The sequence below is a fragment of the Vigna umbellata genome, chromosome 2, assembly GCF_029865625.1.
Source record: "Vigna umbellata cultivar VRB3 chromosome 2, Vumbellata_1.0, whole genome shotgun sequence".
NCBI classification, from domain to species: Eukaryota; Viridiplantae; Streptophyta; class Magnoliopsida; order Fabales; family Fabaceae; genus Vigna; species Vigna umbellata.
The window spans coordinates 49,463,022-49,480,917 of record NC_142166.1 but is presented as its reverse complement, the minus strand read 5'-3'; the positions used below and the strand labels follow the sequence as shown (position 1 = coordinate 49,480,917).

The window sequence follows — 17,896 nt, the reverse complement described above, 5'->3', positions numbered from 1 at the left end:
ATATATATGATATATTATTTTGGTTGAATGAGTCCGAATACGACTCAGAAGTTCAGAATATCTTATTATTCTGGTCAAAAGATGGCTAATAAGAATGGGTTTTTCTGTCACATGCAAAGAGATGAAACAAACACATCCAATTATGTAATTTATGTCATTGTTTCAGCATCAATTCGGTAAGATGGATAAGTGGAGTATGATGACTACTTGAACAAAAGTTTGCTTATGATACCATAAAGAACCCCAACTTCCATTTATGCACAATAGGAAAATATCCTTTCAGCCTCCTCAATAGACTGCTAAGAAATTGTCACCTACACCAACCTCTACACATTTGTTTTATTTATACTCTTCAATTAAAAAATTTCGCTGTAAAAGGAATCTATACGTATGATGTATATATCACAACTTTTGGACCGAATGTTATTATATTACTATACTTGTGCTTTGTCTAGATCACGCTGTAAAATAATATTAATAAATAAAACTCATACCATGGAAAGTTATGTTTCCTAGCTAAATTTTTTTATTCAATTTAATAGAAAAAAAAATAAACACAGGTAAAAGATAAATAAACTCATTATGTGAATTGGATTTATGTTCATTTACATGTTTATCCAGTGAATTTAATCTCGGAAGAGACACAAAATTATTTCAAAAATGTAGTTAATAAAACAATAAAGTAGCTATAAGATGTATGACTTCTTTAAAAAATATAAATGTAAATCTAAATCTCACATTAGATAAAAATAAAAAAGTGAAACACCGCATAAAAATAATAATATATAAATCCATTTTCTAAGATTTTGAATTAAGAGAATATTAATATTTTATTTGGTTCGACTCCAGTCTCATTAATATTGTGATTTTCAAGTGAATAAGTTCACAAAAAAGATCAAGATACAATTTCTTATTCTTCCGTGTCCTTAAGTTTTAGGATTTTTCACTAATTTATATTATAATTGTCTAACTCATTTTTACATAAGGGAGACACCGAGAGATTTGATTCCAATGAATTATGAACAAACTCATAAAAAGACCAAATCATCATTTCTAATAAAAAATTTAAAGTAATGAGTTTATGATCCTAATACTTATATATTAATCATTTTATTCATTCTTATCTAATATAAAACTTAAATTCACCTTAAATTTCTAACACTAGTTAATAGAGCTAAACTAGAAGATGGAAACATGTACAATTTTTCTATATTAGAAATTCGCATAACATTATTTTCTACATATTATATTTGTTTGTTATGAAAGGTTTGTTGTAAAAAGTTAACAAAATAAAACTTCATGAGACGTCAATTTATTGTTTTTAAAGACTTATACACGATGTGTTGTGTAAATCTTTCAAAATATAATAAGAACTTTTCTAAAAAAATTTAGGATATCAAAACTAATAAGAAAATCTAAAAAAATTAATATCCATATGCTTTAAAAATAAGAAAAGAAAGGAGAAAACAAGGATAAGTAATAAGAGAGCTTGAAAAGTGTGTTTCGTGCTTTTAGTGGAAGCACAAATTAGGGGTTTCGAAACTAGTTAAGCAAATCATGACATGAAGAAGATATCTGAAACAGTAACAAAAAACAACCCCACAATAGGAACAGAGAATGAATTAAAATAAACTCTGGAATGGATAGTTTTATTGTAATCAAAATATGACAGAGGTTTGATATGGGTATTTCAAAGTGAACAAAAGGAAACTGAACAATATAGTGAAAGGTATTCAGCCAATAACAGAAGCATCCCAATAGCCATCTCACAATGGATTAACCTGGTTCATTCATATAAAAAGAATTTCAGAAGGAGAGGTAGTACAGTAAGAAGAAGGGGAATAACAGAATTGGTCAGAGGGAACATACCACACGCATATCTCCCCTAGAGCACGTAATCCTTCATAAATATATTCTCTCTCTTACGCCTCATGCTTTTCCTGCTCCCTTTTCCTTGTGGATCACCTGCCAAATGATTTTCTGGTATGACAGACCTGTCCCCCACATCCAGCTCAGCATTTGTTAGACTTTCATTTTTTTCACCCGTTACAATACTCCTCCCATTGAAAACAACCTTGTCCTCAAGGTTGAATTCTGGAAAAGACTGTTGTATCTCAGCTACATCCTCCCAAGTGGCATCAGTGGTATCCAAAGAATCCCATTGAATTAAAATTTGAGGAATCGGTTGAGACTGTCGTATAATGGTTCTAGATTCCAAAATTTTCAAAGGATGAACAACTGGACCAATATCAGTGGTAGTCAAAGGCAAAGGCAAATAAGTTCGTGAAGGATTACCCTGAAAAGCCTTAAGCAAGGAGACATGGAACACAGGGTGAATTCTTGCAGTAGCAGGCAACCTAAGTCTATAAGCAACATTTCCAATTTTTTCCACCACTTCAAACGGACCAAAATACCGCATACTTAATTTCTGATTTTTCCTCAAGGCAACAGAATGTTGTCTATAAGGTTGTAGTTTGACTAAGACCAATTCTCCTACTGCAAAGTGTATATCCCTTCGTCTTTTATCAGCTTGTTGTTTCATATACTGCTGAGCCTTAAGTAGATTTGTTTTCAATTGCTGTAGGAGTGTATCACGAGCTTGTAGCATATCTTGTACAGAAACAGGATCTGTAGAAGCAATTTCATACCTTATAACCGTAGGAGGGTCTCTCCCATATAAAGCCTTGAAAGGGGACATACCAATACTCTGGTGCAAGGAAGAATTGTACCAAAATTGAGCCCAAGGAAGCATATAATACCATCCTTTTGGATTTTCAAAAACGAAACATCGAAGATACATTTCTAATGTTTTATTCAAAACCTCTGTCTGTCCATCTGACTGTGGATGGTATGAGGAACTCATAGCAAGTGTAGTACCTTGGGCTTTGAAAAGATGTTGCCAAAATGAACTAATGAAAACTCTGTCCCTGTCAGAGACTATGGAACGAGGGATACCATACAACTTAACTATGTTGTTAATAAAAACTTCAGCAACTGTCTTACTTGTATATTGTGCCTTAAGTGGAATGAAATGACCAAACTTGGAAAGTCGGTCAACTACTACCATAATTGTGGAAAATCCATTGTGACAAGGGCAAGCAAGTAATGAAATCCATTGCTATGTCATCCCACACATGTAATGGAATTGGCAAGGGCTGTAATAACCCCGCAGGTAAAGCTTGCTGTACTTTAGCTTGTTGGCAAATTTGGCATTCCCGCACAAATTTTCTAATCCTCTGTTGCATGGCAGGCCAAAAAAATTGGGAAGAAATTCTAGCCATTGTTTTGGCAACTCCAGCATGTCCTCCGATCTTGGAAGAATGAAATTCCAAGAGCACCTGATTGATAATATCATCATCCTCTGGCAGCATTATCCGACCCTTCCAAATCAATAATCCATCCTTGATTACATATTCTGGAGACTTCAACTTATCAGCCAAACACTGATCATATAAATCCTTCAACCGTTTATCCTGTTGAGATACTGCAGCCACCTTTTTTAGCCATTGACTAGTTGGTTCTGACCATGCCATCATAATACTTCTAGATAATGCATCGGCAGGAACATTCTCTTTTCCTGGTTTATATTGGATTGTAAAATCAAAACCCAAAAACTTTGGTAACCATTGTTGCTGTTCCGGAGTCTGCAAACGTTGTTCTACTAATTCCTTTAAGCTCTTTTGATCTGTTTGAATAATAAACTTGTGGCCCAACAAGTAGTGTCGAAATTTGGCCAAGGCCTCGGTGATCGCGTAAAATTCTCGAGTATATGCAGACTGCTTTTGCATTCTCGTAGACAATTTCTTAGAGAAATAAGCAACGGGATGATTACCTTGACTTAAAACTGCTCCTACCCCCAACCCAGAAGCATCTGTTTCCAGAACAAAAGGAACCGAAAAATTTGGTAGTGCCAAGACCGGTGCTGTAGTGAGTGCTTCCTTCAATTGGATAAAGGCCATGGTTGCTGCTTCAGTCCATTTAAAAGCATTTTTCTTCAACAATTCTGTTAGTGGAGCAGCTATTTGGGCATACCCTTTAACAAATCGCCGGTAATACCCAGTGAGACCAAGGAACCCACGCAATTGTTTCAAGTTACTGGGTCGTGGCCACAATTTGACCGCTTCTACCTTGTTATCATCCATGGCAACCCCAGATCCAGAAATGGTGTGACCAAGATAATCAATTTCTTCAACGCCAAATGAACATTTGGAAAACCGTGCATACAACTGGTGCTGCTGTAAAATCTTCAAAACCACCTCTAAATGATACACATGGTCCTTGAATGAAGAACTATATACAAGGATATCATCGAAAAAAACCAGAACAAATTTTCTCAATAATCCTTGAAAAATATGATTCATAAGACTTTGAAAAGTGGCTGGAGCATTTGTTAATCCAAAGGGCATGACCAGCCATTCGAAATGTCCATGATGTGTACGAAAAGCGGTTTTGTAACGATCCTGCGGGTTCAACAAGATTTGATGATACCCTGATCTCAAATCTAACTTAGAAAAAATCATGGCACCAAAAAGTTCATCAATCAGCTCATCCACAGTTGGTATTGGAAAACTGTCCTTTATAGTAATTGCATTCAATGCTCTATAATCAGTGCAAACTCTCCAAGAACCATCTTTCTTTTTCACAAGTATAATTGGTGAAGAAAAAGGGCTCGTACTAGGTTGTATAATCCCTTCCTGAAGCATATCAGTAACAAGCCGTTCAATCTCTTCTTTTTGACTATGAGGATAGCGATATGGTTTCACCTTCACCGGAGTTGATCCTTCCATTAGTGGAATAGAATGGTCATGTGCACGAGAAGGAGGCAAATTGGAAGGTGTATGGAACACAGAAGCATAAGTGCGCAACAGTAAAGCAATTTCAGGGTCTATATTAGATGGTAACTCTGTCAAAGGCAAAGAGTGCACATTAGTATCCACCATTTGCATGCTATAAACCTCAGCAATGGAATTTGTGTGGACCATCCTACGGATATGATGCAATTGAGCCTGCAGCGGAACATAATCAACATCTCCTTGTAATGTTACAAATTTACCTTGATACAAAAATTTTAAATTCAAGGATTCATAATCGGCTACATGGGGACCTAAGGTTTTCAACCATTTAGCTCCCAGAATCAGATCAGCCCCTGAAATTGGAAGTAAATAGACAGGTATGTGAAATAAATGCCCTTGAGCATGGAGGGCCAATTTCTGAATGAAACCCTCGGCTGCCATATAATTTCCATTGCCGACCATGACTTTGAACATTGGTGCTGGTTCCACCGGAAGCTTCAAGAATTTTGCTAGGCGAGGTTGCAAAAAATTGTCTGAACTCCCTCCATCCACCAAAACCGTAACAGGTAGCTTATCAATGTAAGCTAAAAATCTAATTGTACCCACCCCCACTCCACCTTTAAGAGCATTCAGAGATAAATGATGGTCATCAATCACAATATCTTCATTAACAACCTGCTGATCAATATCTGGTGGCGGCTCATAATCAGGATCCAACGAGTCATCCTCCAAATTCAAAAACAAGTACTGTCTATTTGGACACTTGTGGTTAAAAGTAAATTTGTCATCACAAAAATAACATAATCCCTTTTCTCTGCGAAGTTGCATTTCCGCTGTACTAATTCTTCTGACATTACTATTGATCAAAGGTGGAATTGTAGGTTTTGGTAATAACGGTGGAAGAGATGGTTTAACCCCAAATTTTAGAGGTTGCTGTGACGTCTGCAAACTCGTTGAAGACAATGGAGAATATCGTTTAACAGGCACATGATTAAATTTAACCGTGGGGAAGTATCGTTCCTCGTATAACTTTGCCAAAGCTACTGCTCGCAACAAAGAAGTAGGAGTTTGAACCACCACATCACGTCTAATCTCAGCATTTAACCCACTCAAAAAACAATTTAATAAAGCTTCATCAGATAACCCCATGGATCTATTCGCCAACGACATAAACTTCAAGTAATAATCAGAAACTGTGCTAGTTTGGCTTAATTTAAAGAGCTCTGCCATTGGACAATCAAAAGGAGAGGGTCCAAACTGAGATTCCAAAGCGCGCTTCAATTCTGTCCATGTTTGCACCGCAGATAACCTTTGCAGCATTTGAAACCAAGGCACTACATCTTTTTCGAAATGCATTGCAGCAATTTCGACTCTCTCCGCATCCGGCGTGTGGTGATAGTTAAAGAACTTTTCAGCCTTAAAAATCCACTCTAACACTGATGATTGACCATCGAAATGGGGGAATCCCAAGGATATGTCCTTAGCCGGTAGCGCAACCTGCAACGGAGTTGCTCCCGAAGTGGCACCATGAAACTGAGATTGCGATTTCACGATTAACTCTAACGATTGTTGAAATTGATCCATACGAGCTTGCGCATCAGCCTGAACTTGTTGAGTATGAGCCCGTTGTTCCCTGTCACGAATTTCAAGAAGATCCATAAGTTTGCGAAGTTCCTCGGAATGACTACGTACTTCTGCCTGTAGGTCCTTCAAACGGGTGTTCTCAGCCATGGCGTCAATGAAAGCACCAATGAAACAGTAACAAAAAACAACCCCACAATAGGAACAGAGAATGAATTAAAATAAACTCTGGAATGGATAGTTTTATTGTAATCAAAATATGACAGAGGTTTGATATGGGTATTTCAAAGTGAACAAAAGGAAACTGAACAATATAGTGAAAGGTATTCAGCCAATAACAGAAGCATCCCAATAGCCATCTCACAATGGATTAACCTGGTTCATTCATATAAAAAGAATTTCAGAAGGAGAGGTAGTACAGTAAGAAGAAGGGGAATAACAGAATTGGTCAGAGGGAACATACCACACGCATATCTCCCCTAGAGCACGTAATCCTTCATAAATATATTCTCTCTCTTACGCCTCATGCTTTTCCTGCTCCCTTTTCCTTGTGGATCACCTGCCAAATGATTTTCTGGTATGACAGACCTGTCCCCCACATCCAGCTCAGCATTTGTTAGACTTTCATTTTTTTCACCCGTTACAATATCCTGCATCTTGTGGCTGCATCTTGTGGCTACAACAATTCTTGCAATTCTTGTAGATGCAACAATTTGGGTCTTGTTGAAGAAAGATTGTTTAACAACAACTTTGCAATTCTTGTAAATGCAACTATTCGAGTCTTGTTGAAGAGAGATTGTCTAACAACAACTTTGTTATAACCATCACGGTCAACACAAATTCAACCAACACAAGTTCGATTAACTTAAACATGATCAACATGAGTTTGACCAACCTTGCCGATCATGACTTTTACAAAATTAAAATGATATATTTAAATTAAAAGATTTAAACCCTTAGTTTTTTTTAAAAAAATTTAGAGTTTATTGTTTATATATTATAAAGTATATTGCGGAGGTGAATAAATAATACAAAACATATATATATATATATATATATATATATATATATATATATATATATATATTTCCTTATAATTAAGAAACAAGCTCTCTAAAAAGGAAATACTTCAAAAAAAACAGTAATAAATTTAGCAACATTATTGAGGATGTTAATCCACCACTGGTTGCTTGGACAAGGATGTCAAAGAAGTTGAATAAATAAATTTATTCCAAACTTAACAGTATAATGTTTTGATGAGTATTATCATTTCCTAAAGTTTGTGACAATTGAAGTGATTAGTAACAATTTTAAAATGAAAAAGTTAAGTTGTAATTCGATAATTCAACTAATAATAATAATAGTATTAAAATTAATTTTTTTAAAGTATTCTAGCTTAATTAATATGCAGTATTTTAATTTTATTTTTCACACCAGACTTATTTTTTGATTAATTATCAAAATATCAATAAGGTTAGCTACTGATTCCTAGTTATCTTTTCTAGTTATTAGAGATCAAATTGTGGTAGGTGACAATGTACGGAAAATTGATTAAAAATGTTGAAAAAGGATATATAGAAGGTTAGACAAAGAACAGTGGGTTTTAATTATTATGTTGCAATTTTATTTAAATTACAAAAATGGAATTTAAAAATAAATTACAGTAGATAAATTGTGCTTTGAACATAGGACTTCATATAAAAAATATCATGTCTAACAAATTAGACTTTAAACTAATGGCTTTTTGGTCACACATGCATAGAGATGCATCCAACCCTATAATTCATAATGACATTTCTGAGTCATATCAAGAATGATGGGTAGAGCATCCATTTCCTCTATTTAATTAACCATTCAATGGCTAATTTGAACAAAACTTTGCTTGTGATACCATTAAAAATGTTTGTGACAATCCACAACTTTCGTTAACGCACTAATGTGTAAATAATCAGTTGCAGCCCCAGACCCCTTACTTAAATATATGCATGTTTAAAAAAGTACAACTCGTATAACATATAAGTATAATCACATCTCAAAATCTGATCTATCAATAATTTATTATTACATAAAAATTTATTAAAAACAAATAAAATAATACAAGTATTAGATGTTATATCAATTCTATAATAAAAGTTATATTTTATAAAATATAATTAAATTATATCTATTATAAACAATATTTAAATAAATATATACAAATAAAATATTAATCTACTTGCTTTTTATGAATAAAAATCATATTAGTTAATTTTAGTGTTGTCAAAATGGATTGTAATTCGCGAGCTAACCTGGCCCACCACGAGTTTGAGTTGGGTTGAGTTTGAAAAAAAAATGTAATATTTTTAGGATGTTGCTCCCTCCACCACCCCAAGGGCTTCTGCATCTCCTCTCTATTTTCTTTTATTTCAAAAATACTCTACACCTCCCCACTATTTTCTTTTATTCATAAATTACTCTACACCTGCCCACTATATTCAATAATCTTTCTCTTTCTCTCTCCACATTAATGGAGCATTCACATGGTTCAAATTTTTACAGTTTCCCTTAAATAAGCTTGATTCAATCTTATTTTCACTGTTCAATATATTTTTTTTCTTCAAATCACTTAATAAATGGTAAAATTTTGTTCTAAATTTCTAGAAAAATGTTTATATATGTGTGTTTTTTTTATATTTAATATCTATAATTTTTAACATTATATTATGTTTTAACTTACCGACATGTTTGACTCAAATAACTTGAATAAAGTATTTAATTTATTAGATAAATAATATAAAAATATTATTAAATACTTAAAATATAAAAGAAAAGTTATTTGTTAAAGATCTGGTATTTATTTAGTTCTTTCGTCATTATAAAGTTAGTATATAATAATAATAATAATAGTAATAATAATAATATATTATTTACTATTAATATTATTATGTTTATTATTTTGTATTTGCATCTAACCTTTAAGTTTATAAAATGGAAGTGGTAGAAACACTAATATTGAAGTTTCCTCTCAATTTTATATTTTGCAATATATCAAGTTTAAATCTAAGTCATATGAATGTTCCATTGATGTAGAGAGAGAAGAGAAAGATAATGCTCCATCATTAATGCAGAAAGAGAAAAAGAAAGATTGTTGAGGATAGTGGGGAGATGTAGGGTATTTTTGAAATAAAAGAAAATAGTAGGGAGGTGCAGAAGTACTTGGGGTGGTGGAGGGAGCAACACCCATATTTTTATGCAGGTTAGTTTTCAAACCGGCTCACTTAGAACCCAGCTCATCTGAATTGAACCCGTGGTGAGTCGGGTTGGCTCACCAACTCACCTAATTTGATTTAATTATTTATTATCTGGTGTTTCAATATTATTAGTTAGCATTTTCTTATGACATTGTAGACGAGATAAAAAAAAGATGTTTCAACGAGGGAAAAATATTATAGATTTATCTATTCAAAACTCTAATATTATAGATATACAAGTGATACAAAATTTATCAACATTAAAAACTTATTTTTTCGTCCTTTGTGTTTATTTTTAAAGATGATGACAATACTATATTTTTATTTAACCTAAACATCACAATTCCTCCAATATCACAACAATATACCTTATAAAGCAACGATAACACCTACATTAATCAATAGTTAAAATGATGAAAATAAGAAAGTCAAGTATTTCAATAGAAAAATAATCATTTTCTTACTGCAAAAACAAATAAGTTTGGAGTTGCGTAACCGCAGGAATAGGGCAACTCAAAGCAGATGAACTTGTGACAGATAAGTTCCCTGTCTCTAGGTTCAAAACATGGTGGTCGATCCCGTGGGTCGGAAATTCCGATTCAGACTTACAAATGGAAACCCAGTGGTTCCTGATAGAAATCCCTGAATCAGATTTTGGACACAAGTTTTATATAAGATAAAATAAAAGATAGACATGAGTTTACATAAACATAAGATATCTTTAGTATTAAAAACAAATTCATGAGAGCTTGACTCAAAGTCAACACTATTTTATCATTGTGAAAATCTATGTGTATGTGTGTTGTCTGTAACGTAATCCCGTTGGAGTTTGGCATGGACTTAAGGATTTCAGTGTGGGTAACGTGGCTCCGAGGTTTGTTATCATCATGACGGTTGGCAAAGTGTGAATTTTGATGATGAGGACCCCAACGAGGATGCTAAGAATCTTGTTCTTGGCGGGGAAGAAATGACTGCGAGGCTTGAAGAAGGTGACAAGTTTAGAAAATACCAAAAGGGTCTTCTTGGGTCCTAATGCTCCTTCTTTCAACCCGGATAAAGCAGTTGATTTTGAAGCTGAGCATTTGGGGAAGCAACGCTTCTGCAGCCATTTCAGTTTACTCTGAATATAAATTTGTAAACCAATTTTGATTTATCTTTAAAGAAATAACATTTTATTTTTTTACGAATAAGTTATGACAAAATTTCCAAAAATATGAAAATATAACTTGATAATATTAACTTTATTAAATTATTTACTATGATAGTAAATTTAATTCCTAGTAAAATTAACACGTTAATTCTTAGAATTTAATTATTTCTTAAAATTATTATTTTCAGAAATAACATGTGGATAAGGATATTTTTTTATTAAAACAGAAAAAACTCTTTTACAATTTTTAACGTGTTAAAACATTAAGACAAATTTTACCAAATTGATATTTTTTTAAAAGGATGGACAATTTTTATAATTAAACGAAATTGAACGACAAAATAAATAATTAAGCCTTTAATTATTTTAGTAATAAAAATTACAATAATACAATTTAATTTTTATCAGATACATAATAATTTTATTACTTTATTATTTTTATATACAAAATAAAAAAATTATAGAAAAAAAATACAATAAAATAATAACCCGTGGGTAGGAGCGGGTGGCACTTGTGGCACGGGTCACTCAACTAATATCTATAAGAGAGTAAAGTATGTCATGGTTCAGAACTCGAAAGGAAACAGAAACCCTGCATAATGAGTAACCTCGCCGTTCGACGCATTTCAGAATGCTTCGTGAAGCCTCAATCCTCCAACCAAATCTGCAATTTAACTCCTTGGGATATTATGATGTTTAAAACCTATATCTACCAGTGTCTTCTCTTCAAGAAACCTGCGACCCTTATAGATGAACATCATTTCATACAAAATCTGTTGGAGAAGCTCAAACACTCTCTTTCTCTTACCCTCTTCCATTTTTATCCTTTGTCTGGTCGCCTTGTCACTCACAAAACCCAAAACCCTCCCTCTTATACTGTTTCTATTGATTGCAACAACAGTGATGGAGCTAGATTCATTCATGCAACTCTGGATATGACTATAGCTGATATCCTCTCCCCCTTTGACGTCCCCCCCATTGTTCAATCGTTCTGTGACAACCCCAAAGCACTCAATCATGACCATCACACCATGCCGCTGTTGTCCATCCAAGTTACTGAACTAGTGGACGGTGTTATCATAGGTTGTTCCATTAATCACGCTGTTGCTGATGGCACTTCGTATTGGAATTTCTTCAATACGTGGTCTCAGATCTTTCAAGCACAATCTCAATCTGAAAACCATGAATACGATGTTCCCATCTCACGCCAACCCATTCACAATCGTTGGTTTCCAAATAATTGTAGACCACCGATCTCTCTTCCTTACAAACAGCATGACGAGTTTATAGAGAGATCTGAAAGACCCCTCCTGAGGTTGAGATTTTTCCACTTTTCAGCAGAGTCTATTGCCAAACTGAAAACAAAGGCCAACTCAGAATCTAATACCACAGTAATCTCTTCCCTCCAGTCATTATCAGCACTTGTTTGGAGATCCATAACTCGTGCGCGCTCCCCACCTTCTGACCAGAAAACAACTTTCAGATTAGCCGCAGATTGTCGATCAAGAATGAAGCCGCCTTTGGCAGAAGAATACTTTGGAAACTGCGTTCATGCAGCGAGTACAGAAGCGACAACAAGGGAATTACTTGAGAATGGTATGGGATGGGCAGCATGGAAGTTGCATCTGGCTGTTACAAACCTTAACGATAGAAGGGTGCTAGAAGTTCTGGAATACTGGTTACATTCTCCATTCATAGTTCAAATGGATCGTTTAGATGAACCATACAACTTGGTGATGAGTGGTTCGCCCAGGTTCAATATTTATGGGTGTGAATTTGGAATGGGTAAAGCCGTGGCTGTTAGAAGTGGCTATGATGAATATTTTGATGGGACGATGTGGACATACCCAGGGCGTGAAGGAGGGAGCATTGATTTGGAACTTTGCCTTTTGCCACAGACAATGAGTGCTTTGGAATCAGACGAAGAGTTCATGAATGCAGTTACTGAGTTTGATCCCCTGTTGTTCTAGTTTCCTAATACGCCCATTATGTTCACCACCTTCACTTGTTTGTTTGAATTAGTAATCAAACAAACACCTATGGTGTTGATTTCACTTTGAGATTCATCTGGTTGATTACCTGCAATTATCTTATAATTTTGGGGAAATGTTTTTCTTGATCCATTGATGCTGATAAAAACAGATGAACAGGGTAATGGAAAAATTTGTTAATAACGACATATGTGGACGAGATGCTCCTTAACATAATCCATTTTTTTTTCTGTCATAGTCAAATAACATAATCGGGTATTGAATTAAAATAGGAATCAAATTATTCCACAAAGAATAATAAAATAAATTTAAGATGGTTATATAAAAATAGTTATAAAATATATGTATGTTTGAGAAGTTGGTTGACATTGGTGGTGAGATTTTCTATTGTTATTATGAAGCAGTGATGCTGATATCGAAGGTTCGTCTGGTTCTGAGGTTACAGAGGATATCATCGGTTTCACGGTGGACATTAAAATGTTTTGGTAAGGTTGAGATCTCTTATCCAAAACATTCCAATATGTTAAGTCAGCAGAAAACACTCTAACAGTCAAGTAAGTGACTTTTCCTAATAATCTTATAATAAAGATTAGTAATTATAGTTAAATTACTTGTCTTTTTTTTCAGACAAATATTTATGAATTATTATAATGAGTTTGTCATTAAGTCTGACTAATTAATCACTAATAAATGACATTATTTGTCAGAACCAGTAAAAAATCAAAAGTAAGAAACCAGTAAAATCCATGCACGTATTTGTTTAGTGGAATTCACGTGTCAAGAGGAGAGCTCGACACCCAGATGACGAACGCCAGGTGTCAAGCTGAGAGGAGTCAGAAATCAGTTAATGGGAAACAGGTGTCGTTTGAGGAAGGGACGTTCGTTTTTTAGTGGGAAGCAAAAACTTGGATTTTCAGAAAAACACTCTACTCTCTGCATGCACCCTCTTTTCAGATTTCTGAAGAATCCCAATCTCTCCTCCTTCTCTCTACATCCTCTTCATCTTCTTTCTGAGAAAACACCCACTTTCTCTCCTCCAATCACTATTCCGGGACCGTAGGAGCACTTCCGGCGTCAAGAGCTTCCAAATAAACCGTTCGGTTTGTGAAGCTGGGCTAGTAAGTCTTTCCCCTCGCTCTGTCACTCGTTTCCCTAAACATACAAACTCAGTTTTGGGTTCGTGCGTGGATCACCATTCTTAAAATGAGTGGTTCTGATAGTGTCGGGTTATCACTTGTTGTAGTTTGAATTGTCGAGCGTTGACGGTGGGAGAACCTATGGTGGGGAAATTGTATTTCGGCATCTGGGAACGTTCGGTCACGCTCAGAGGTAAGGGAAGCTTATTTAATTTAATTTGTATGCTGTTGAAATGTTTGAACGTTCGTTTAGTTGATTGAATGATTTTGATGCATGATGACTGATGTGATTGGTTTGAATGAACGTTCGTTGAGTTACTAAAATTAAAGTGAAGTATGAGAATTGTGATATTTGACTATATGATATATGATGGTTGCCCTGTCTGATGGATGAAAAATATGAAACTTATATGATATGGATTGTATGAAGTATGAAAGTTGATTATAATATAAATGTATAAAGTTATGAAACTATATGTTAAGAAATAAGTTTAAAAATAAACAAGTCTGGTATGAAATTTATCATATAAAAGTGTACGTTCGTTACTGAACGGTCATTGACCGTTCGGTTTTCTTGGTGAACCTAGTTGAAACGGGATTCTTTCACTTGGAGAGAATCCCAGTTGAGGACGAGCGTCCTCGGGTCGTAATACTATGCCTGAGCGTTCGGCCAAGTACAGTTGTATCTGGGTATCCTGTGATAAACTCAATTTATATATATATATATATATATATATATATATATATATATATATATATATAATGGTATATTTCCGTTGTTCGTAAACACTAGTTCGATAGTATCTTATTATATTTATCAAGTCTTTTATTATAAGTTTAGTAGTGCTCGGTCTTACACCAAGCGCTCGTACTGAGTTGTGCTCGGTCTTACACCAAGCGCTCGTACTCGTTTCTTGTATAATCTATCTTGATGAAAATAGCGTTCGTTTAACTTCAATAGAATTTTATTCTCTACCGTGCTCGGTCATTTACTAGCATTCGGATTTCTTGATGTAAAATCAAATAAGTTAAATATTCATAAGCGTTCGGTTTCTTCATGAGAATTCTTCTAAGTATTATTGTTGGAATATCTTGAAGTGTCTGTATCGATTGGTTCCAGCCTAGAGTCGTAGCCTTTGGCGAGGTCTTTTCAGCGTTCGCTCAGAGTTATCAAGAGTCGGTTCATATAATTGATTCACTTTGTAATGAACGTTCGGTTCATTCGTTCCTTGCTATATTTATTACACTCGGTTCTCTCTCAAACCGACAGTAAACCTCTCGGTCTTATTTTATTCTGGAACTGGAGACCTATTTGTCTCGTCTCAAGTGTTCGTCCTCGTTCTGAGTGAGGATTTACGTTCGGTCTGGCGTCTTTATAAATTTTTGATCAAATAGGAAATTGAAATGGTTGAAAGTGAAAGATGAAACTAAAATGATTGGTAATGAAAGACAAACTTGAGATGATTGATAAAGAAGGATGAAGAAAATATGAGATGAATAGAATGTTGTGGATTTGTACAAGCGTTCCAGGGAGGAACGACTCAGGATTGAGAATTGAGATTTGTAAAGTATGACTGTGGTTATGCTAGTGCTGGCAGTTCATCCTGATGTTTCGTGAGTACTCGTCCTCACGTAGAGGAGGGTAGGTCATGTGTGGAAACGGCAGGATGTCCCGTCCTTAGGGGTACTTTGGATGAATAGGATTAACCTCGGGTGGCAGCTGATGAGAGTATTCCAGATACTACATCACCCGGGTGCACGAACGCCTGTAGCTACACAGATTTCATACAGTCCGGACAGTCAGTCTAGTACTAGGCTTCGTATGATATGTATGATGAAATGTACTTTGTTTTGTTGGATTGTTTGGAATGTATGTTTATGCATGAATTAAATTACATAAGCTTACCCTGGGTTTCCTGTCGTGTCTGGTTTTGTACGTCCGTCCTTGTCATTGCAATGATCATCCGTGTGGATGTGAGTAGAAGGAGGCGAGCTGCTGGAAGAGGCGCTGGAAGAGGCGCTGGAAGAAGAAAATTTGGAAGAAATTGATGTAAAGACCGAACAATAGGACGTTCGGTCAATAATCTAGTTAGTAAGGTGGTCGTTTGATCACCTTCCTTTTTGTTAGGTATGACCGTTCGGTATTTCTCTTTTGTAAACCGTCCGGTCATGATTTCTTTTACCTTGAGCAATTTAGTTGAAAGTCTTTTTGTAAGGCCGTTCGGCCATGAGCGTACGCTCGACTCTAGTGTAAGACTGATTTTTGGATTATTATTAATGTGATTATCCTAATATAGATTATTGCTGTATTTTTGGGATGTTACATTATTCCTATTAATTGTCAATAAATGACTATTATTCTCATTAATTGTCAATTAATGACTATTATTCTCATTAATTATCAATTAATGACTATTATTGCTTAGAATAATTTTCAGACCAGCCATTTTCTTGCTCGACGTTCAGTCGTCTGGTACTTTGGCTGACCAGGTGGTCCTACAGTACAAGGGGTACCTCAAGCTCAAACAAACTCTTTATCAAAAGAGGTGCACAAGAGTTATTGTGAACTTGAGAGAGGTCGTTTACATTGAATTAAGAAATCTTTTTTCGATGCATTTTAAGTGTTCATTCTTCTCTGTATTGAACGACGGACTCTAAAAATTTACTTGGACCGTTTCTTAAGTAGAAGAGACTCATGTGAGAGTTACAAAAATATCCAAAAAGAGTAGCTTGATTTTCATATCCGCCGTTGTTTTGCTGCTTTTTTGGTATATAATCAACAGAATTATGATTCAATCCAAAACATCGAAAACAGAATTTCTTGTATGAAAATTTAATAATATTAATATATATATATATATATATATATATATATATATATAAGTAATTGTTACGGTTAAAATTAATTAACAAAAATTATAACTTTTTCAACGGTTTAATATCACCAATAAAAATAAACCGCTAACATAAAAATAGTCTATTTGATAGTGAATTACTCAAAAAAATTTCTGTTATCCAATTTTCATCTGCAGAACCTCTGAACAATTATACTTTTTTTATTCTCTTCGTTTAAAAACTTTTAAGATTTATTTTTCTGATTGATATATGATATATCATTTTCTATAATAGAATAGAGAACTAAAAAGAAGCTATGATTTCAGACTTTCGTTCACACTTTGGACTGATTCTTATACACGACAGTTTCGTATTGCCAGAATGACATGTAAATGTATTAATGGATAGTACATTTTGAGAAACCTCCTTTTTATGTTTTAAATTTGAAGAATAATTTGACTGACTATTGTTATGATTCCAAGCCTTCAGAAACTAAATCAATGATTAAGTGTACAATAAGACGTAATTAATGAAAAAGTCTCGTCATGTTATTTTTATGCAACTTGATTCAACTGTTAATTAACTTTTCTACATTTGATAAAACAATTGTGCAAGTGTAATTAATGAGTTTTGTTTTTTCTCCTTTAAAAGGTGTGGTAGAATGGAGAGAACAATAATTAGAATTTTTACAGGAAAAGTTAATTTTATTGAGAAAACAAATATGTCACAAAATAAATAATATCTTATCAGAAAATAATTAGTACGAAAATGTGACAATAAATTGCCATCGCAATTAGGAACGTCTCTAAGCATTTTATGAGATATGCTTTTTTATTCCAAGATTCACGATAACAGTCTAATTCGTCACAACAAATTTTTTCACCATAACTTATGATAAAAATAAGCAAATATAAATTTATTTACTTTCACAAATAGTAACAAATATTTTTATTATAAAAAAATTATGTATGCATTGAAAGTCTTGCATTAAAAAAAATTGAAAATTTTGGACGGTTAGTATATAAAAAAAAAATTAGAACCATTTATTAAAGTTTTAAGATTTTATGTTGACAATGATGTCAAATTTTTTATATAATAAAAATCCTTTCGGTAATGAAAAGTTTAACATTTCTCATTGTTACAAAATCTTAACAATACAAATTTCGGAAAATTTAATCTA

General features: G+C 34.0%; 1 protein-coding gene across 1 annotated transcript; it reads left to right on the top strand.

The window, feature by feature from the left end:
* The first annotated feature begins 11,170 nt into the window (after positions 1 to 11,170).
* On the top strand, positions 11,171 to 12,873 carry LOC148204195 (putative acetyltransferase At3g50280). Its single transcript, XM_088107290.1, has one exon. It carries the CDS (start codon positions 11,354 to 11,356, stop codon positions 12,722 to 12,724), a length of 1,371 nt encoding a protein of 456 aa, XP_087963416.1. The 5' UTR covers positions 11,171 to 11,353; the 3' UTR covers positions 12,725 to 12,873.
* The last annotated feature ends 5,023 nt before the right edge of the window (positions 12,874 to 17,896 follow it).